Source organism: Heterodontus francisci, chromosome 43 (assembly GCF_036365525.1).
Source record: "Heterodontus francisci isolate sHetFra1 chromosome 43, sHetFra1.hap1, whole genome shotgun sequence".
Lineage (NCBI taxonomy): Eukaryota > Metazoa > Chordata > Chondrichthyes > Heterodontiformes > Heterodontidae > Heterodontus > Heterodontus francisci.
The window spans coordinates 16,622,948-16,641,978 of record NC_090413.1 but is presented as its reverse complement, the minus strand read 5'-3'; the positions used below and the strand labels follow the sequence as shown (position 1 = coordinate 16,641,978).

Genomic DNA, 19,031 nt, shown 5'->3' with positions numbered 1-19,031 from the left:
GGGTGGCGGGCAGGAGAGATTAAATGATAAAAGGGATGATGGTGTAATGGGACGGGTAAACAAAGAAAAGATGGGGAGGTGTAAGTGGGAAAAGTAGAGATATCACCAGCAACTGCTGTCTGAAAAATATTATAATCTCATATAGTTACTATTGAGTCTAGAAGGTTGTAAGGTATCTAATCGAAAGATTTGGTGCTGTTCCTCGATTTTGTGTTGAGCTTCATTGGAAGTGTGGGAAGCTGAGGACAGAGAGATCAGAGTGGGAAGTAGGGCAGAGAATTAAAATAACAGGTGACTGTAATCTTAGGGTCATGTTTGCGGACTGAATGCAAAGCGATCGTCCAATCTGTGTTTGGTTTCGGTAATGTAGAGGAGACTGCATTGTGAGGAGCGAATACAGTACACTAAATTGAAAGAAGTACAAAAAAATTCATTGTTTCACGTGGAAGGAGGGTTTGGGGCCTTGGATGGTGAGAAAGGAGGAGTTAAAAGAGCAGGTATTGCATCTCCTGTGCTTGCATAGAAAGGTCCAGAGGGAAGGGGATGATTGAGAGGTGGACCAGAGTGTTGGGAAGGGAACGGTTCCTTTGGAAAGCTGAAAGGGAAGAAGATATGTTTGGTTGTGGCACCATGCTGAATGTGGTGAAAATGGTGAGGATGATATGTTCAATGTGAAGGTTGGTGTGGTGGAAGGTAAGGACAAGGGGAACCCTATTGTGATTCTGAGAGGGAGGGGAAGGGGTGAGAGCATGGAGCGGACACGGTTAAGGGCCCTATTAACCACAGTGGGGGAGGGGGAGAATCCTCAGTTATAAGGAAGACATATTGGAATCATTAGTGTGGAAGGTGGCTTTGTTGGAACAAATGTGATGGAGATGGAGTTACTGGGAGAATGGAGTAGAATCCTTATTGGAAGCAAAGTGTGAGGAAGTGCCGTCAAGGTAGCTGTGGGAGTCAGTGGGCTCATAGTAAATATTGGTGAACAGCTTATTGGCAAAAATGGAGACAGAAAAATCAAGGAAGGGAAGGGAAGAGTCGGTGGTGGATTATGTGAAGGTGAGGAAGGCTGGGAACTGGAAGCAAAGTTGGTGACATTTTTCAGTTTGGGATGAGGGAAGAAAATGGCACTGATACACTCATTAATCTGGCAGAATAGTTGAGGGAAGGGGCCTGAGTAGGACTGGAACAAAGAATTTTCCACATATCTCATGAAAAGGCAGGCCTAGCGAGAACCCATGTGGTTTTCCAGAGCAATGTCTTCTAGCTGGGGAGAGTAAGTAGAGTCAAAGGAGAAATTGCTCACTGAAGAACATATTCAGATATTCAGCCAGGCGGAGAAAGGTGGTGGTCGATGGAGACTGGCTGGTCCTCCGTTTAAGTGAAAAGGTAAGAGAGCTCAGACTGTCCTGGTGGGAGTTACAGAGGGATTCGACATTCGTGGTGAAAAGGAGATGGCTGGGGCCAGGAAACAGGAAACTGTTAAAGTGACGGAGGATGGTGAAAGAGTTGTGGATGTAGGTGGGAAAACACTGGACAAGGGGAGAAAAAATAGAGTTGACATAGGAAGAAATCAGTTCCATGGGGCAGGAACAGGTGGAAACACTTTGTCTACCAGGGCAGTCCTGTTTGTGGATTTTGGGAAGGAGGTAGAAGCGGGCTGTCCGGTTTTAGAGGACAATGAGTTGGGAGGCGGTGGAAGGACGATCTCCAGAGGAGATGAAGTCAAAAGCAGTCAAACTGATGGTTTGATGTCCATAGTGGGATTGTGGTCTGGTGGGAGGCGTGGTAGGAGGAGGTGTCTGAGACCTGTCGTCCATCCTCAGTGAGATAGAGGTCTGACCTGATATGTGAGCGGAGACTGTGAGTATAAGCAGCATAAATGCATCCTGTAAGGGCCTCACCAGTCAGCCTGTGCTGATCCATTACTCAATACTCAAATATACACATGACCCTGCAGCAGCCAACATTGATGAAGAATAATGGATTTAGTAATCTTCTTCACCCCAAACAAGGGCCATTAGAGCCAGCTTTTGCTCACCTTCCACTGAGCACAGACTGGGAATCCAACCTGGGACTTCCCTGGACTGCTCAACTCAATCGCTCATTGGGGAAACCCGGCGAGCATTGTGAGGTTGGATCTCTTGTCTGTTTCATTGCATTATTCTCTGTTCCTCCTTATCCAGGCTGCCGATGAGAAGATTCTGCAATTAATCACGTATATCGGACTGGGAGTGTCATTGTTTTGTCTCCTGCTTTCTCTCATCGTCTTTGTCATTTGTCGCTCAATTAAAAACATCAGACTCACCATCCACAAACACCTGTGCCTGAGTTTATTCCTGGCAGAACTTCTGTTCATTTTAGACTTTGCAAAAACCAATAACGAGGTAAGTCGTCAACTCTTTACACTGGGTAATGTAATTGCCAGCTGCGTCTTCTTACTTTTGAGTCAGGAACATCTTAGGCTCAATCCCACTCCAGAGATGTAAGGACAAAAATCTAGGTTGACAACCCTAGTGCAGCACTGAGGAAGTGCTGCACTGTCATCGGTGCCGTGTTTCAGATGAGATGTTAAGTTGATGCCCTGTCCGCCTTCTGAGTTTGGGCGTGAACGATCCCACGGACTTACTTTGAACAGCGGAGAAATTCCCTCTATTGTCTTGGCCAATATTCATCCATAAACCAAACATCACATAAAAAGAGATTAACTGTTCATTTGCCGCGTTGTTGTTGGCAGGAGCCTCCTCTAAATCCCCTCTCTCCCAGAGCCGCAGGGAGTAGTGGGCCACAGTCGTGGCTGCAGCCCACCCTGTGGAGGGGTTCCTCCTCTACAATGATGGCCCGGCAGCTGCCTCTTCAGAGGGCACCTCCATTTTGAGGCATCCTCGCAGTCCCCTCCATGCATCGGCAGCAGCCACCTCTCTCGGTGGGGCTACTGGCCATTCACCGCCTCGGGAGCTCCGATTGGCCCTCCCTCCTTGCGAGCCCGTCCGCCATCGCGAATTGGACCCATTAATTGGCTGCCTCCGGGGAAAAACAGGCAGGCAGGTGGGTGGGACTCAGACACCATAAGGGGCCCGTCGGAAAACTAGACCCTTGAGTGTACTTCTCAGCATCAATGAGGTCCCACTCTTACGTCAGTGGGTACCTCTCTTGCCTTGTCTCAGAAGCTCGTTATGTCAAGCCTCAGCTCAGAAAGTTGAGCATGTAATCTGGGCTGACACTTCAGTGCAGCACTGAGAGAGTTCTGCAATCTCCCACATGAACGTATTTGAATAATGCCTTTACATAGGAAAACGACTCAAGGTGCCAAACAGGAGCCTAATCAGACAGAACATCCCACCAAACCAAAGGAGGTGGTATTAGGACAGGTGACTTAAGCTAGGTCCAAGAGGCAGGTTTTAAGGAGTGTCTTAAAGGAGGACAGACTGAGGTAATGAGGCAGAGAGGTTTCAGGATGGTGTGATGAAGGAAATCAGGGGTGCAGTTGGGGACCTGTAGAGTGTTGTAGGGCTGGAGGAGAGAACATGAACAAAAGGATGAGAATGTTCAACTTGATTCTGGACCAGGAGCCAGTGTTGGTCAGCGAGCACAGGGGTGGTGGCTGAGCTGCACTTGGTGCGAATTAGGATACGGGCAGCAGAGATTTGGATGAATTCAAGTTTATGGAGGAGGAAGATGAGAGGCAGGTGAGGAGAGAATTGTCAAGCCTAGATGGTTTCAGCAGCAGATGGATTGAAGTGGAGACAGGTGATGTTTACGAAGATGGAAATAGCCCGTCTTTGGGATGGACGGGATAATGGGTCCAGAATCTGAGTTTAAGGTCAAAGATCGTGAACAATCCGGTCGAGCCTGAGACAGTGGTCAGGAAATGGGATGGAATCGGTGGCTCTGGCACAGAGTTTGTGGCTTTAGTCTTCCCAGTGTCAAAATGGAGAAATCCGGGAAGACAATTCAGAAGCAGCGGAGGGGTCGGGAATGATGGCGTGTTGAGCTCAGCTGGACAATGAGAAGGGACATTGGAAGGCGATGGTATAACTGACCATGTCAAAGGTTGCAGATAGGTCGAGAAGGATGAGATGGGATTGTGTCACAGTCACACAGGAGGTTATTGTGACCATCGTGAGGGCTGTTTCAGTGCTGCAAGACTCAACCTGGAGTCATGGGAAAGATAGGAAAAGATTTATGAGGTAACAACGATTATTGAAAATAGGGTCAAGGTTCCCTGCGATGCACATACATGGCTTCAGCTTACCGATAAAGAATGCCCAGTTGAGAAGGTACAACAGGCCAAACGATACCTGTGGAACTGTACCCAAAAATACTATCAGGAAAGGTGTTAAAGGAAGAGTAATGGACATCTCAGGGCAGGTAAGGGGAATGGATTGACGACAATAATTACAGATGATAATTTATATGATGTCTTCACCATGTCTTTGGAATATATGCTTCTTTCAGATTGCATGTAAAGTTGCTGCCATTTTCCTTCATTATCTGTTCCTGGCCTGTTTTGTCTGGATGCTTCTGGAAGGAATCCAGCTTTACCTCATGGTGGTAAAAGTATTCCACTCGAGGAGCCTACGACGGGCATACTTGTATCTGGTTGGCTATGGTGGACCTCTTGTCATTGTCATAATTACCATCGCAAACAACTTTCAAGCTTATGGGACAGAAACATAGTAAGTATGGGATGGTCCAAACCTCAGTTGTTTAAGCAAGTTCTTTACCCAACATGCCTCTAATATTTATACTTCTATAAATGAATAAATTATTTGAAAATGGCAAATTCACAAGTGTTAAATTAAGTTGTTCTATAGTCTTTCCCCCTCCACTGCCCACTAGGGATGCACTCAGCCAATCACATTGCTGGGGTTTAACCTATGACTGATGACACAGTGTTGGAAAACTGGCTCACCAGGTTGCAGTTGTTATCTGTGTCTTTTTAAAGCTTTGTTTCTTTAAAAGTGAGTAACAAGACAATGGTAGGGAAAAATTGGGGACCTGTAAAGGTGTCTTTCCTGATTTATCAATTTGGCACGGTGTCCATATCAGTATTGCAGTATTCTAACATCAAATTTAGTAAATCGGAACGCTTGTATCATCATCTGACAGGGCCTTGGCATGTAGTGACATGCAGCTTTTACACAGCGTTCGCTTTGGTAGCACAACTGATGCCAATTACTTAGTTGGTAAAGGCACTGGCCAGTAAAGCAAAACAGGCCAAGTACTGCCCAGTGTATCCAAACAGACCACACAGTGTCCATGTATCACACACAGACTAGACACTGTCCATATATCACACACAGACTAGACACTGTCCATATATCACATACAGACTAGACATTGTCCATATATCACCCTCAGACTAGACACTGTCCAAATATCACAAACAGACTAGACATTGCCCATATATCACACAGACTAGACATTGTCCATATATCACACACAGACTAGACATTGCCCATATATCACATACAGACTAGACACTGTCCATATATCACACACAGACTAGACACTGTCCATATATCACACACAGACTAGACATTGCCCATATATCACATACAGACTAGACACTGTCCATATATCACACACAGACTAGACATTGTCCATATATCACACACAGACTAGACATTGCCCATATATCACATACAGACTAGACACTGTCCATATATCACACACAGACTAGACACTGTCCATATATCACATACAGACTAGACACTGTCCATATATCACATACAGACTAGACACTGTCCATATATCACACACAGACTAGACACTGTCCATATATCACACACAGACTAGACACTGTCCATATATCACAAACAGACTAGACATTGCCCATATATCACACAGACTAGACATTTTCCATATATCACACACAGACTAGACATTGTCCATATATCACACACAGACTAGACATTGTCCATATATCACCCTCAGACTAGACACTGTCCATATATCACAAACAGACTAGACACTGTCCATATATCACATACAGACTAGACACTGTCCATATATCACCCTCAGACTAGACACTGTCCATATATCACAAACAGACTAGACACTGTCCATATATCACATACAGACTAGACATTGCCCATATATCACATACAGACTAGACACTGTCCATATATCACCCTCAGACTAGACACGGTCCATATATCACAAACAGACTAGACACTGTCCATATATCACCCTCAGACTAGACACGGCCCATATATCACAAACAGACTAGACACTGTCCATATATCACCCTCAGACTAGACACGGTCCATATATCACAAACCGACTAGACATTGCCCATGTATCACACAGACTAGACATTGTCCATATATCACACACAGACTAGACATTGCCCATATATCACAAACAGACTAGACACTGTCCATATAGCACACACAGACTAGACACTGTCCATATATCACAAACAGACTAGACACTGTCCATATAGTACACAGAGACTAGACACTGTCCATATATCACACACTGACTAGACACTGTCCATATATCACAAACAGACTAGACACTGTCCATATATCACACACTGACTAGACATTGCCCATATATCACATACAGACTAGACACTGTCCATATATCACACACTGACTAGACACTGCCCATATATCACACACAGACCAGACACTGCCCAAAGATCACACACAGACTAGATATTGTCCATATATCACATACAGACTAGACATTGCCCATATATCACATACAGACTAGACACTGTCTATATAGCACACACAGACTAGACACTGTCCATATATCACACACTGACTAGACACTGCCCATATATCACACACAGACTAGACACTGTCCATATATCACACACAGACTGGACACTGTCCATATATCAAACACTGACTAGACACTGCCCATATATCACACACAGACTAGACACTGTCCATATATCACACACAGACTAGACATTGTCCATATATCACACACAGACTAGACACTGCCCAAAGATCACACACTGACTAGACACTGTCCATATATCACATGCAGACTAGACATTGTGCATATATCACACACAGACTAGACATTGTCCATATATCACACACAGACTAGACACTGCCCAAAGATCACACACTGACTAGACACTGTCCATATATCACATGCAGACTAGACATTGTCCATATATCACACACAGACTAGACACTGCCCAAAGATCACACACTGACTAGACACTGTCCATATATCACATGCAGACGAGACATTGACCATATATCACACACAGACTAGACATTGTCCATATATCACACACAGACTAGACATTGTCCATATATCACACACAAACTAGACATTGTCCATATATCACACACAGACTAGACATTGTCCATATATCACACACAAACTAGACAGCTACAGGTTTGACCCTTGGCCTCTGCTGTGGACAGGAGCAGTTGCGCTGTTCTCATTGTCCTGCTCACTTCAAGATTAGAAAGGGAAATGCAGGCAAGGTACAGCGTGTATGAAGGATATCAGACGGAAGCTCTACACTTGGAATCTTACCCAAATAAAAATCCAGGACCTCAAAGGAATGGAAGAATAAAGATCACACATTGCGTCAGAAACCCATGGGAATGGTAGGGACAAAATTCCAACTGCCGGTCAATGTCTAATCTCCCTGAAGAAGGCAAATAGACACCAACGTGCGTCGTTGTGTGAAACCGCAGAACCAGCAGATTTGCACTGTAATGCAAAATTTCATTGAATATTCACCTTGTACAATTAGAGTGACTTGAATTTTTTCTTTTCTTTCAAGCTGCTGGTTGACACTCAAATCTGGATATATCTGGGCTTTCCTAGGGCCAGTCTGTGTAATTATTGGGGTAAGTTCAATGCAATCATCTTGTTTGGATAAACTACTATTCATCTCAGACGTGTCAACAGTCTTAATGGGGATCTGCAATCGGGTGAATTGTGAGGCTCTACAAAGCCTGAACAAGAGCTGAGTCCAGCTCCCCTCTCTGGGAGACTCTTCCGGCTCCTCTCTCATACTGTACAGGATGCGAGAGAGGCTTATGGTCTGATGGGCCCCTATCATCTCCAGCCTCTCTCTCTGTCACAATCTCTCCGTTTTATCAGCGGATAATTCTCCTCTCATTAAATCCCCTTAAATTCCTTCCAAGCTGCAACCCCACAAACCCTCCCTTCGTATTGCGGAAATCATCTGTGATGGAATTCCTTTGCACTGTCACCCGATGCCCACACTTTCCATCAGGGATCAATGAATATTGCCCTGATCGCTGTTGCTCCGAACTTGCCTCACTTGTTCTTCCTAAATCCCAGCTGGACCTTCCTCCTTGCCCTCCTTCTACCTGTTGTGCTGCTCCACTGTATGGAAATGAAGGTTCATTGCACGCTTTAAACAATAAATTCTTTTCCAGGAACACCTTAGCTCTCTTAATCTTCATCTCTGCGATGATTCAAGGGCTCTAAAATCTTAGGCACCATCTAACCAATCCTACTGCTCTTTGGATTGTCTGCTCTCCCACGTGTTTCAACCTTGACGACCTCCTCACAGGCTTTGACCATTCACCTAGGCCTCTGGATTTAATAAAAAGGAGCCTAGTTCTGGGAACGCCTGCCTTTTAAACAGTATAATTTCAGATGAGATGTTAAACCGCTGCTCCGTCTGCCCTCTCAGGAGGATGTAAAAGATCCCAGGACACTATTTCACAAAAGAGCAGGGGAGTTCTCCCCCTGGTGTCCTGCGCCAATATTTAGCCCTCAATCAACATCACACAAACAGATGATCTGGTCATTATCACAGTTTGTGGGAGCTTGCTGTGCATAAAATGCCTGGCGCATTTCCTACAACAGAAACGACACTTCAGGAAAGTACTTCATTGGCTGTTAAGCGCTTCAGAACATTTTGAGGCCATGAGTGGCGCTATAGAAATGCAGGCCTTTTCTTTCTTTAATTAGTAAACAGTAGCTATGCCGTCCTCCAATATTGGCATCTAATTCATTGTTTTTAATTTGCAGTTTAATACAATTTTCTTCATCATTACTGTGTGGAAGTTGATAGATAAATTTTCAATTCTCAGCAGTGATATTCCACACTTCAAGAAAGTGAGGTAAAAATCTTGATTTAAAAAAAAAATTAATCTACCTTCATTCCTTCTCCTCAAAACCAATATCTCACCTGTTCAAAAACCTCCTTATATGGCTCGGTGTCAAATCTTGTCTGTTAGCACTTCTGTGAGGTGCCTCGGGATGTTTTAATGTGTTAAGGGCGCTTTATAAATGCAAGTTATTGTTGTTAGGGACGGAGACCTGTTGTTCTTATCCAGTCTGGGCCTATAAGTGACTCCAGTTCCACACCGACGTGGTTGACACTTAACTGCCCTCTGAAGGGGCTCGACAAGCCAAAGCGTTGTCTCAAAAACTTCAAAGAAGAAAACCTACCATCCCTTACCTAAGTATGGGCAACAACTGTCGGCCTTTCCAGTAATCCTGAGAGCGAATTAAAAAATAATCTACTGTTAGTTCATTTCAAATCCTTTCTGTTGGTTCTCCTAAGGCCTCACAGGAGAAGCCAGGTTACTAGGACAACCAGACCAGGAGGTCTTGGGCTTGAGTCAACAAAGGTTGCAGACTGAGTGTTACAAATCGTCATCCAGCAGGAGAAAAATTATCCAGGGTTTTCATTCCCCCTTATTTCCCCAGTGGGCCTCTGTGAACATTAAGTATGGACAGAATTGATATCGGCTGTTACCCTCTTTCAATCAAAAACGAAAATCTCCAACTGTTCCCCTGCACCCATTGGGGAAGTGAGTTCCAGATTTCTGGCCAGTTTGTGCCAGAACTTCTCCCTGCAGCCCAGCCCTAATTTGAAGATTATGTCCCCTCGTTCTTGATTCCCCTACCGGAGGAAATAGTCTCTTTGTAACTACCCTATCGAATCCTTTTAAACGGTTCGATCAGATTCCCCCTCCATCATCTGTACTGAAGAGAATAAAATCTGAGTTGATGCAACCTATTCTTAGTGACCCCTCTAAACTCCAGAAACATTCCAATACCGTAATACTGATCTCTAGTTTTAATAACTGTTGTGAATTATCACTCAATCTCTTCCAATGCTTCGTACCAAGACACTATTGATCCTATTGAGGCAGAGAGTGGTGGAAGGCCAGTCAACTACCATGATTAACTCAGGCCTAGTCGTATCCTCTCAAACGTAGCAATGTAGGGTGAGATCCCTCATGGAGAGTTACCCTCTCGAGCTTCTGGGCTGGGGGCGAATGGATGTAAATCACCTTTTAAGTTTGGCGATGTGTACCAAATGTAGAGAGGAGAAACATTCGCAACGACTCTTAAATATTTTTCATGCTATTTACCTTCCTGCAGATCATTCACATGTTCAGCGATCGCTCAGCTTGTTCTCTTGGGTGGCACTTGGATATTTGGCATGTTCCATTTCAACAACCAATCCATCGTCATGTCCTACATATTCACTGCGCTCAACAGTTTCCAGGGGCTTTTCATTTTCATCCTGCACTGCCTCCTAAACAAACAGGTAGGCGTCATCAAAAGAGATTCCCATATTTAAGTCAAATAACGGGGATTCTGTGAGGTGGCATTCCGGCCATGGAGTGCGCTGGTCGGGAGCTCGAGTCCGTGGCAGAGGCACAACCACTCTAGCCCCGATTCTCTGAGCTGCACTGCCCACTGGCTTGAATCCTCACCAGGAGGGTGCAGGACCTTGGAGTCATCCCTTCTGTGCTTATCAAGACAAGAGACATCGGTATCCGGGGAAGGGACCGGTTTCCTTTGTGGGCACCAAGCGTTAGGAACTGCGCATTCAGGCACAGAATAAAACATAAGAGTAAAGATATCAGCTGTGGCTCAGTGGTAGCGCAGTTGCATTTAGGATGTGGGTTCAAATTCCGCTGCAGCAACTTCAGAACTAAACCTGCTCTGATATTTCCAGTACAATACTGAGGGAGTGCTGCAGTGTCAGTGGTACCATCTTTCAGATGAAATGTTAAACTGAGGTGGACATAAAAAAAAAACATATGCTTCTATTTGAAGGTTTGTCGGGGAGTATTTCCCCATGTTCTTCCAATAATAATCTCTCAACCAACACCTAAAACAGGTTCTTTGGTCATTATCACATTGCTGTTTGTTAGGCACATGGCAACAGTGACTACACTTTGGGATGTCCTGATCTTTTGCCTTACCCACCTCGCAATTATTTCCCTCTTTTCCTCCTCCCTCCCCTGAAGGTACTAACTCCTGTTAGGTAAAGTTGCAAGCAAGCATTCTTCATGTCTAAGCTGGGGTTGGAGGTTTACCCAGTTCATTGGGAGGGCATCATCTCTTGCATTGTCCAGTAGGATTGACCGCGTGGTTGATTCCTACCCGCTCATCCAGCGCGACACCCAGTCCAATTGTAGCACTGCTTAGTCATAATGGAAACAACCAGCAGAGGAGGGGAGAACACTGGGGCTATGGTGTGTCGACAAAGCAGGCATCCATTTGAATGTGACCGCAAGGGGCTCGACTGAGCAGAGAGGTCACTGGTGTTGAATTGGCCTCATTCAGCGCTGCCACTTTTTTTTATGGCCTTTCATTTTCTGACAGGTACGCAATGAGTTTCTGGATGTAATTATGAGGATCTCCAGAGGCACAAGCAAAAATTCTAGCCAGGAGACATCTTGGAAGGTAAGGACCTGATATGCAAGGGTTACCAATCGCATTGGAGTCAGGGAGAGACAGTGAGAGGAGGAGAGGGAGGGGAAGAATTTTGAGGGAGGTACAGCCTGTTGTGTGTGTTGATGAGGACCCATTGCTGGGAGCTATTGGTAAACCGTGTGATTACAGGCACAACAGAGAAATAATGTCTGATCACGGACATTGCTAATCTTGTTGATGATTCATATTTTTGTCTGATTACAGGGGTTGCAGAGATTGCAAGAAATCCACAGATCAGAAGAAATGAGCAATATTTACTTGAAGGACTGAACTGCTCTTAGTCGTGTTACTTTGATCTGATCCTCTCTTGTGCTTTTCTCTTGCATCAGGAGCTGTTACAATTGCACAGTGTGATGCACTTTCACCAAGTTCACCTATTCTCCCACATTGCTCCATCTATGCTAGAGCTAATTCTTGACCATTAACTCATGTCCCTCCAACCTCCCTCCTTCAATAACCTCCTCCACCCAACATCCAAACCGATGCACTCCAAGTTTGACCTTGAGCAATAGTACAAAACATGCAATCTCAGATCACCCATCCACTATATATTTAGCCCCCAAATAATTCCTTCCTGATGATTTCAATGGACAGAAGATTTGGGAGAGATGTGTAACAGTCGATTCAAAATTACACCATCACTGAAAGTTAACGTTACCGCCATCTCAACGTTCTTCAAGGTGCTCTGGAGGCCTGGACCAATAATCCAGAGACCGTGAGTTCAAATGCCACCATGGCGGTTTGAGAATTTGAATTCACTTCAAACAAAAAAAAAATCGTAAAATAAAAAATGTATTTTCTGTGTCCGTGGAGCTGTCAGATTGTTGTTAGAAATTCAGTCAGTTCATTCGTGTCCTTCGGAGAAGGAAATCTGCATTCCTTACCCAATCTGGGCCTAAACGTGACTCCAGCCCCACGCCAACATAATTGACTCTTGACTGCCCTCAGTAGTGACCTAGCGAATCAATCAGATGTATTAAACTGCTACCAACAGTTTAGAAATAAGGCCCAGCACCACCTCCTCAGGGCAAATTCAGGTTGGGCAAAACTATTTGGCCTTGCTCATGACACCCACATCCCGAGAGTGAATTGAAAGAATAGATACAACACCTTGGACAATCTTGGCCTGTTTTGTTTTAGCATGTTCTTTATTCATTTGTGCCTAATTTTTTGCTGGTTTAAATGTTTTGGGTGGATTTTAGTTAACAAGGGGATTTGAAGGACCGGCGACCGATACACTAGAGGACATTATAGGCCATATTGACCAGAATTTGTGAGCCAGTTAGCTCCCTGCTTGTGGATTGGACAGATGTGCTCAAGGTAACATAACCTGACAGGTCTCCCAGAATATTGGGGACTAGGTGAGTTGCTCTGCTATTTAACTGAACTCAAGAGATCCTGGCCTCAGCCAAGAAATAAAATTCTCCTCCCCTACCCACCCCAACACCACCCCCCCATCCCAAACTATTGCCTGGTACCATCTTAAAACTCTTTAGACAATATGAGTTAGCACAGAAAGATTCCAAAGGTTTCCAGACGTGAACTGAAGCTGAGTTTGGCGCTTGTTCTGTCCACACAGGCAAGCTTGGGTTCAAGGGTCAGATGTTCTGCGGTTGCCCTCCAATCGCGCAGAGACAGCCGAACACAAGCCGAAGCTCCATCTCAGCCTATCCAGTGTTCAAGGGGTGGGAAAGGGGGCTTGGCATTGTACTGTTTCGTCCCATCATGGGAGGAACACATTACTGTATTTCAACTCACAGTAAGAACACACCAAAACATCAGAGCACAAAATATAACAATAATATGGAAGTCCATTAAGGAGGGAAATCAGGAAGCACTTTCTCAAATGAAGGTAATGTATAGAGCACTCTGCCCCAAAACGCTGTGGAATGAGGGGAGAATTGAGAGCTTTCATGACTGAAATCGATAGATTTTTGTTGGGTAAGGGTTTTAAAGGAAATGAAGTAAAGAGGGGCAATTGGCGTTGAGGTACAGATCAGCTAGGATCAGATTGAAACAGGCTTGCGGGTTTGGATGGCTTACTCATGTTTCTACATTCCTATAATTGCTGAGCTAGATCCTGTTCTTACCCAATACCCAATCGCAAGTCCATATTTCAACAGGAATCAGCGGGTGGGTCGTTAGAAACTAGCCTGATTTTTCTTTCTAGCTCATGGACACTACAGGCCATTGTAATAACCAACACACATCAAGGAAAAAGGAGACGAGGCGCAGATCAGACATGATCTAACTGAATGGAGGAACAGGCTTGAGGGGCCGAATGGCCTCCTCCTGTTCCTACGTCCCTGTCTTGATAACGGCATTTAATAAAATAAAATAATAGTAGTAAATTACCCATGGTCATTTGATGGACATCGTGGATTTAATGTAGAATTCCATCGAATTTATAGCACAGAAACAGGCCATTCTGCCCAACTGTTCCATGCTGGTGTGTATGCTCCACACAAACCTCCCCCCACTCCTCTTCATCTCACCCCATCACCATATCCTTCAATTCGATCCCGCTTCATGTGTTTAACTAGTTTTCCCTGGTATTTGCCTCAGCCAGTCCTAGTGGAAGCGAATTCCACGTTTTAACCAATCTCTGGGCAAAGAGGTTTCTCCTGAATTTCTTATTTGATTTATTGGTGCCTACTTTATATTTATTAGTTTTGGTCTCCTCCACAAGTGAAAACGAGGGACTTCAGGAAATCCCTCTTGAGCAGAGCTATCTAGTGACCAGAATTGGCAACGTGACAAATTTAATTAGGAATTGTTGACACAGCAATTTAGAATGGTAAAGCATGCCTAAATATTGTAACATTGGGAAGCAAGGTTTATGGACAGGAAATGCACAATGATTAATGATATAAAGCTGTACATGAATCAGTCACTTTCAATGATATAGTTATATTTGTAAGTTTTGCTTTTCAATATTTAACGGGTTAACTTCTTTGGTTAAGCTTTAATGACTTGAACATTAATATTTTGTTGTGTATTTTTTTCTTGCATTTTTAAGGATACAGTCTGATCATGGATATTTAGATTATATTATTATTACTTTTTTGAACTGAGACTGTGGCCTTTCAAAGTTACAAATGCGTATTGCGTTAATAACTATCATTGAACTTAATCGTACCGTGTTAGTCTCTTGCTTGCTTTGAATAAAATAAAATAAAAATGAATTTTTGCCAATTTTCATCATATTTTCCTCAGTTTTTTGGGGGCTCTATATTTCACCAATCTGATTGGCTCCCGGTTTTTAATGCTAAAATTGCTGAAAACACTCAAACAAATGCAGGTTTTGAAATGGGTCATAAAAGTCTCTTATGCATTGATATCTGAAACTGGATATGGCTTATCAGTGATATCAACTGTCAATGGCAGACTGTATTCTGGGGTTGCAGGTTTGACAGGGAAGAGTATGGAGGGCAAGTGATGGAAATGCTTGTGCAATTATATAAACTACTGGTGCTGAAGGTGCTGATGCCTTGTGTATCTGGTTTGAAGTCATCCATTGAATTAACACTGAGATATCACAGCTCAGCGTGAATACCTACAGAGGAAAGCACAACTGTGGCACAAAATCTAGGCTGACACTCCCAATGCAGCACTGAGGGAGTACTGCACTGTCAGAGGTGCTGTCTTTCAGATCAGATGTTAAACTGAGTCTCTCTCAGGGGGATATAAACAGAAGTCTCCTGGCACTATTTCAAAGGACAGGAGAGTTCTCCCTGATGTTATGGCCAATATTTGTCCCTCAAACATTAAAACTGATAATCTGGTCATTAGCACGTTACCATTTGTGGGATCTTGCTGTGTGAAAATTGGTTGCCAGGTTTCCGACATTGCAACAGTGCCTCCACTTCAAAAAGCACTTCATTGGGTGTGAAGTGTTTTGGGACACCCTGAGGTTGTAAAAGGTGCTATCGAGATGCAAGCCTCTGTTCTCCCATAATACTATCCCTAAAAATGTGACTCAGCCCCTACTTCGGAGAGATTTTAAAAAATTATTCTCAGGATGTGGCATTGCTGACATGGCCAGCATTTGCTGCCATGGCCAGCATTTGCTGCCCATCCCTAACTGCCCTTGATAACTGAGTGGCTTTCTAGACCATTTCAGAGGGCAGTTAAAAGTCAACCACATTGCTGTGTGGGGTCTGGAGTCACATGTCGGCCAGACCAGCTAAGGATGACAGATTTCCTTCCCTAAAGGACATTAGTGAACCAAATGGGTTTTTACGACAATCGACAATAGTTTCATGACACCACTACTGAGACTAGCTTTAAATTCCAGATATTTATTAATTAATTGAATTTCAATCCTACCAAGTGCCATGGTGGGATTTGAACCCGTGTCCCTAGGGATTCATCCAGGGCCTCTGGATTACTAGTTCAGTGACACCTCCTTTGCCCCAAGGGATTACTGCCTGCCCCTAGTTGCCCTGAGAAGGTGATGGTGAGCCTTCTTGAACTACTGGCAGCAGTTTGATACAACTGAGTGACATGCTGGAGCTATTTTGAACCCTGGGCCTTGATTAAATGGGACACCAGCAGATGGAGATGGTGAGAGGGGCAGTAACTGCAGTGAGACAGGGACACCAGCAGATGGAGATGGTGAGAGGGGCAGTAACTGCAGTGAGACAGGGACACCAGCAGATGGAGATGGTGAGAGGGGCAGTAACTGCAGTGAGACAGGGACACCAGCAGATGGAGATGGCGAGAGGGGGCAGTAACTGCAAGTGAGACAGGGTCACCAGCAGATGGAGACAGTGAGAGGGGGCAGTAACTGCAGTGAGACAGGGACACCAGCAGATGGAGATGGTGAGAGGGGCAGTAACTGCAGTGTGACAGGGACACCGGCAGATGGAGATGGCGAGAGGGGGCAGTAACTGCAAGTGAGACAGGGTCACCAGCAGATGGAGACAGTGAGAGGGGGCAGTAACTGCAATGAGACAGGGACACCAGCAGATGGAGATGGTGAGAGGGGGCAGTAACCCAGTGTCGTGAGACAGGGACACCAGCAGATGGAGATGGTGAGCAGAGACAGTAACTGCAGTGAGACAGGGACACCAGCAGATGGAGATGGTGAGAGGGGCAGTAACTGCAGTGAGACAGGGACACCAGCAGATGGAGATGGTGAGAGGGGCAGTAACTGTAGTGAGACAGGGTCACCAGCAGATGGAGATGGTGAGAGGGGCAGTAACTGCAGTGAGACAGGGGCACCAGCAGATGGAGATGGTGAGAGGGGCAGTAACTGTAGTGAGACAGGGTCACCAGCAGATGGAGATGGTGAGAGGGGCAGTAACTGTAGTGAGACAGGGTCACCAGCAGATGGAGATGGTGAGAGGGGCAGTAACTGCAGTGAGACAGGGACACCAGCAGATGGAGATGGTGAGAGGGGGCAGTAACTGCAGTGTGACAGGGACACCGGCAGATGGAGATGGTGAGCGGGGGCAGTAACTGCAGTGAGACAGGGACACCAGCAGATGGAGATGGTGAGAGGGGGCAGTAACTGCAGTGAGACAGGGACACCAGCAGATGGAGATGGTGAGAGGGGGCAGTAACCCAGTGTCGTGAGACAGGGACACCAGCAGATGGAGATGGTGAGAGGGGCAGTAACTGTAGTGAGACAGGGTCACCAGCAGATAGAGATGGTGAGCAGAGACAGTAACTGCAGTGAGACAGGGACACCAGCAGATGGAGATGGTGAGCGGGGCAGTAACTGTAGTGAGACAGGGACACCAGCAGATGGAGATGGTGAGAGGGGCAGTAACTGCAGTGAGACAGGGACACCAGCAGATGGAGATGGTGAGAGGGGGCAGTAACTGCAGTGAGACAGGGACACCAGCAGATGGAGATGGTGAGAGGGGGCAGTAACTGCAGTGAGACAGGGACACCAGCAGATGGAGATGGTGAGAGGGGGCAGTAACTGCAGTGAGACAGGGACACCAGCAGATGGAGATGGTGAGAGGGGGCAGCAACTGCAGTGAGACAGGGACACCAGCAGATGGAGATGGTGAGAGGGGGCAGCAACTGCAGTGAGACAGGGACACCAGCAGATGGAGATGGTGAGAGGGGGCAGTAACTGCAGTGAGACAGGGACACCAGCAGATGGAAATGGTGAGAGGGGGCAGTAACCCAGTGTCGTGAGACAGGGACACCAGCAGATGGAGATGGTGAGAGGGGGCAGTAACTGCAGTGAGACAGGGACACCAGCAGATGGAGATGGTGAGAGGGGCAGTAACTGCAGTGAGACAGGGACACCAGAAGATGATGGTGAGAGGGGGCAGTAACTGCAGTGTGACAGGGACACCGGCAGATGGAGATGGTGAGCGGGGGCAGTAACTGCAGTGAGACAGGGACACCAGCAGATGGAGATGGTGAGAGGGGGCAGTAACTGCAGTGAGACAGGGACACCGGCAGATGGAGATGGTGAGCGGGGGCAGTAACTGCAGTGAGACAGGGACACCAGCAGATGGAGATGGTGAGAGGGGGCAGTAACTGCAGTGAGACAGGGACACCGGCAGATGGAGATGGTGAGCGGGGGCAGTAACTGCAGTGAGACAGGGACACCAGCAGATGGCGATGGTGAGAGGGGGCAGTAACTGCAGTGAGACAGGGTCACCAGCAGATGGAGATGGTGAGAGGGGCAGTAACTGCAGTGAGACAGGGACACCAGCAGATGGAGATGGTGAGAGGGGGCAGTAACTGCAGTGTGACAGGGACACCGGCAGATGGAGATGGTGAGCGGGGGCAGTAACTGCAGTGAGACAGGGACACCAGCAGATGGAGATGGTGAGAGGGGGCAGTAACTGCAGCGAGACAGGGACACCAGCAGATGGAGATGGTGAGAGGGGGCAGTAACTGCAGTGTGACAGGGACACCGGCAGATGGAGATGGTGAGCGGGGGCAGTAACTGCAGTGAGACAGGGACACCAGCAGATGGAGATGGTGAGAGGGGGCAGTAACTGCAGTGAGACAGGGACACCAGCAGATGGAGATGGTGAGAGGGGGCAGTAACCCAGTGTCGTGAGACAGGGACACCAGCAGATGGAGATGGTGAGAGGGGCAGTAACTGTAGTGAGACAGGGTCACCAGCAGATAGAGATGGTGAGCAGAGACAGTAACTGCAGTGAGACAGGGACACCAGCAGATGGAGATGGTGAGAGGGGCAGTAACTGTAGTGAGACAGGGACACCAGCAGATGGAGATGGTGAGAGGGGCAGTAACTGCAGTGAGACAGGGGCACCAGCAGATGGAGATGGTGAGCAGAGACAGTAACTGCAGTGTGACAGGGACACCGGCAGATGGAGATGGTGAGA

General features: G+C 46.1%; 1 protein-coding gene across 1 annotated transcript in view; it reads left to right on the top strand.

Moving 5' to 3' along the window:
* The window catches only part of LOC137355645 (adhesion G protein-coupled receptor E5-like), a 58,735-nt gene extending 45,728 nt beyond the window's left edge, over positions 1-13,007 (top strand). Inside the window, exons 12-18 of the mRNA XM_068021020.1 lie at positions 2,184-2,384; positions 4,456-4,676; positions 7,769-7,835; positions 8,995-9,086; positions 10,360-10,528; positions 11,596-11,676; positions 11,911-13,007. Coding sequence (XP_067877121.1) covers positions 2,184-2,384; positions 4,456-4,676; positions 7,769-7,835; positions 8,995-9,086; positions 10,360-10,528; positions 11,596-11,676; positions 11,911-11,976 — 897 coding nt within the window. The 3' untranslated portion in view covers positions 11,977-13,007. The remainder of the gene's footprint in view (positions 1-2,183; positions 2,385-4,455; positions 4,677-7,768; positions 7,836-8,994; positions 9,087-10,359; positions 10,529-11,595; positions 11,677-11,910) is intronic.
* The last annotated feature ends 6,024 nt before the right edge of the window (positions 13,008-19,031 follow it).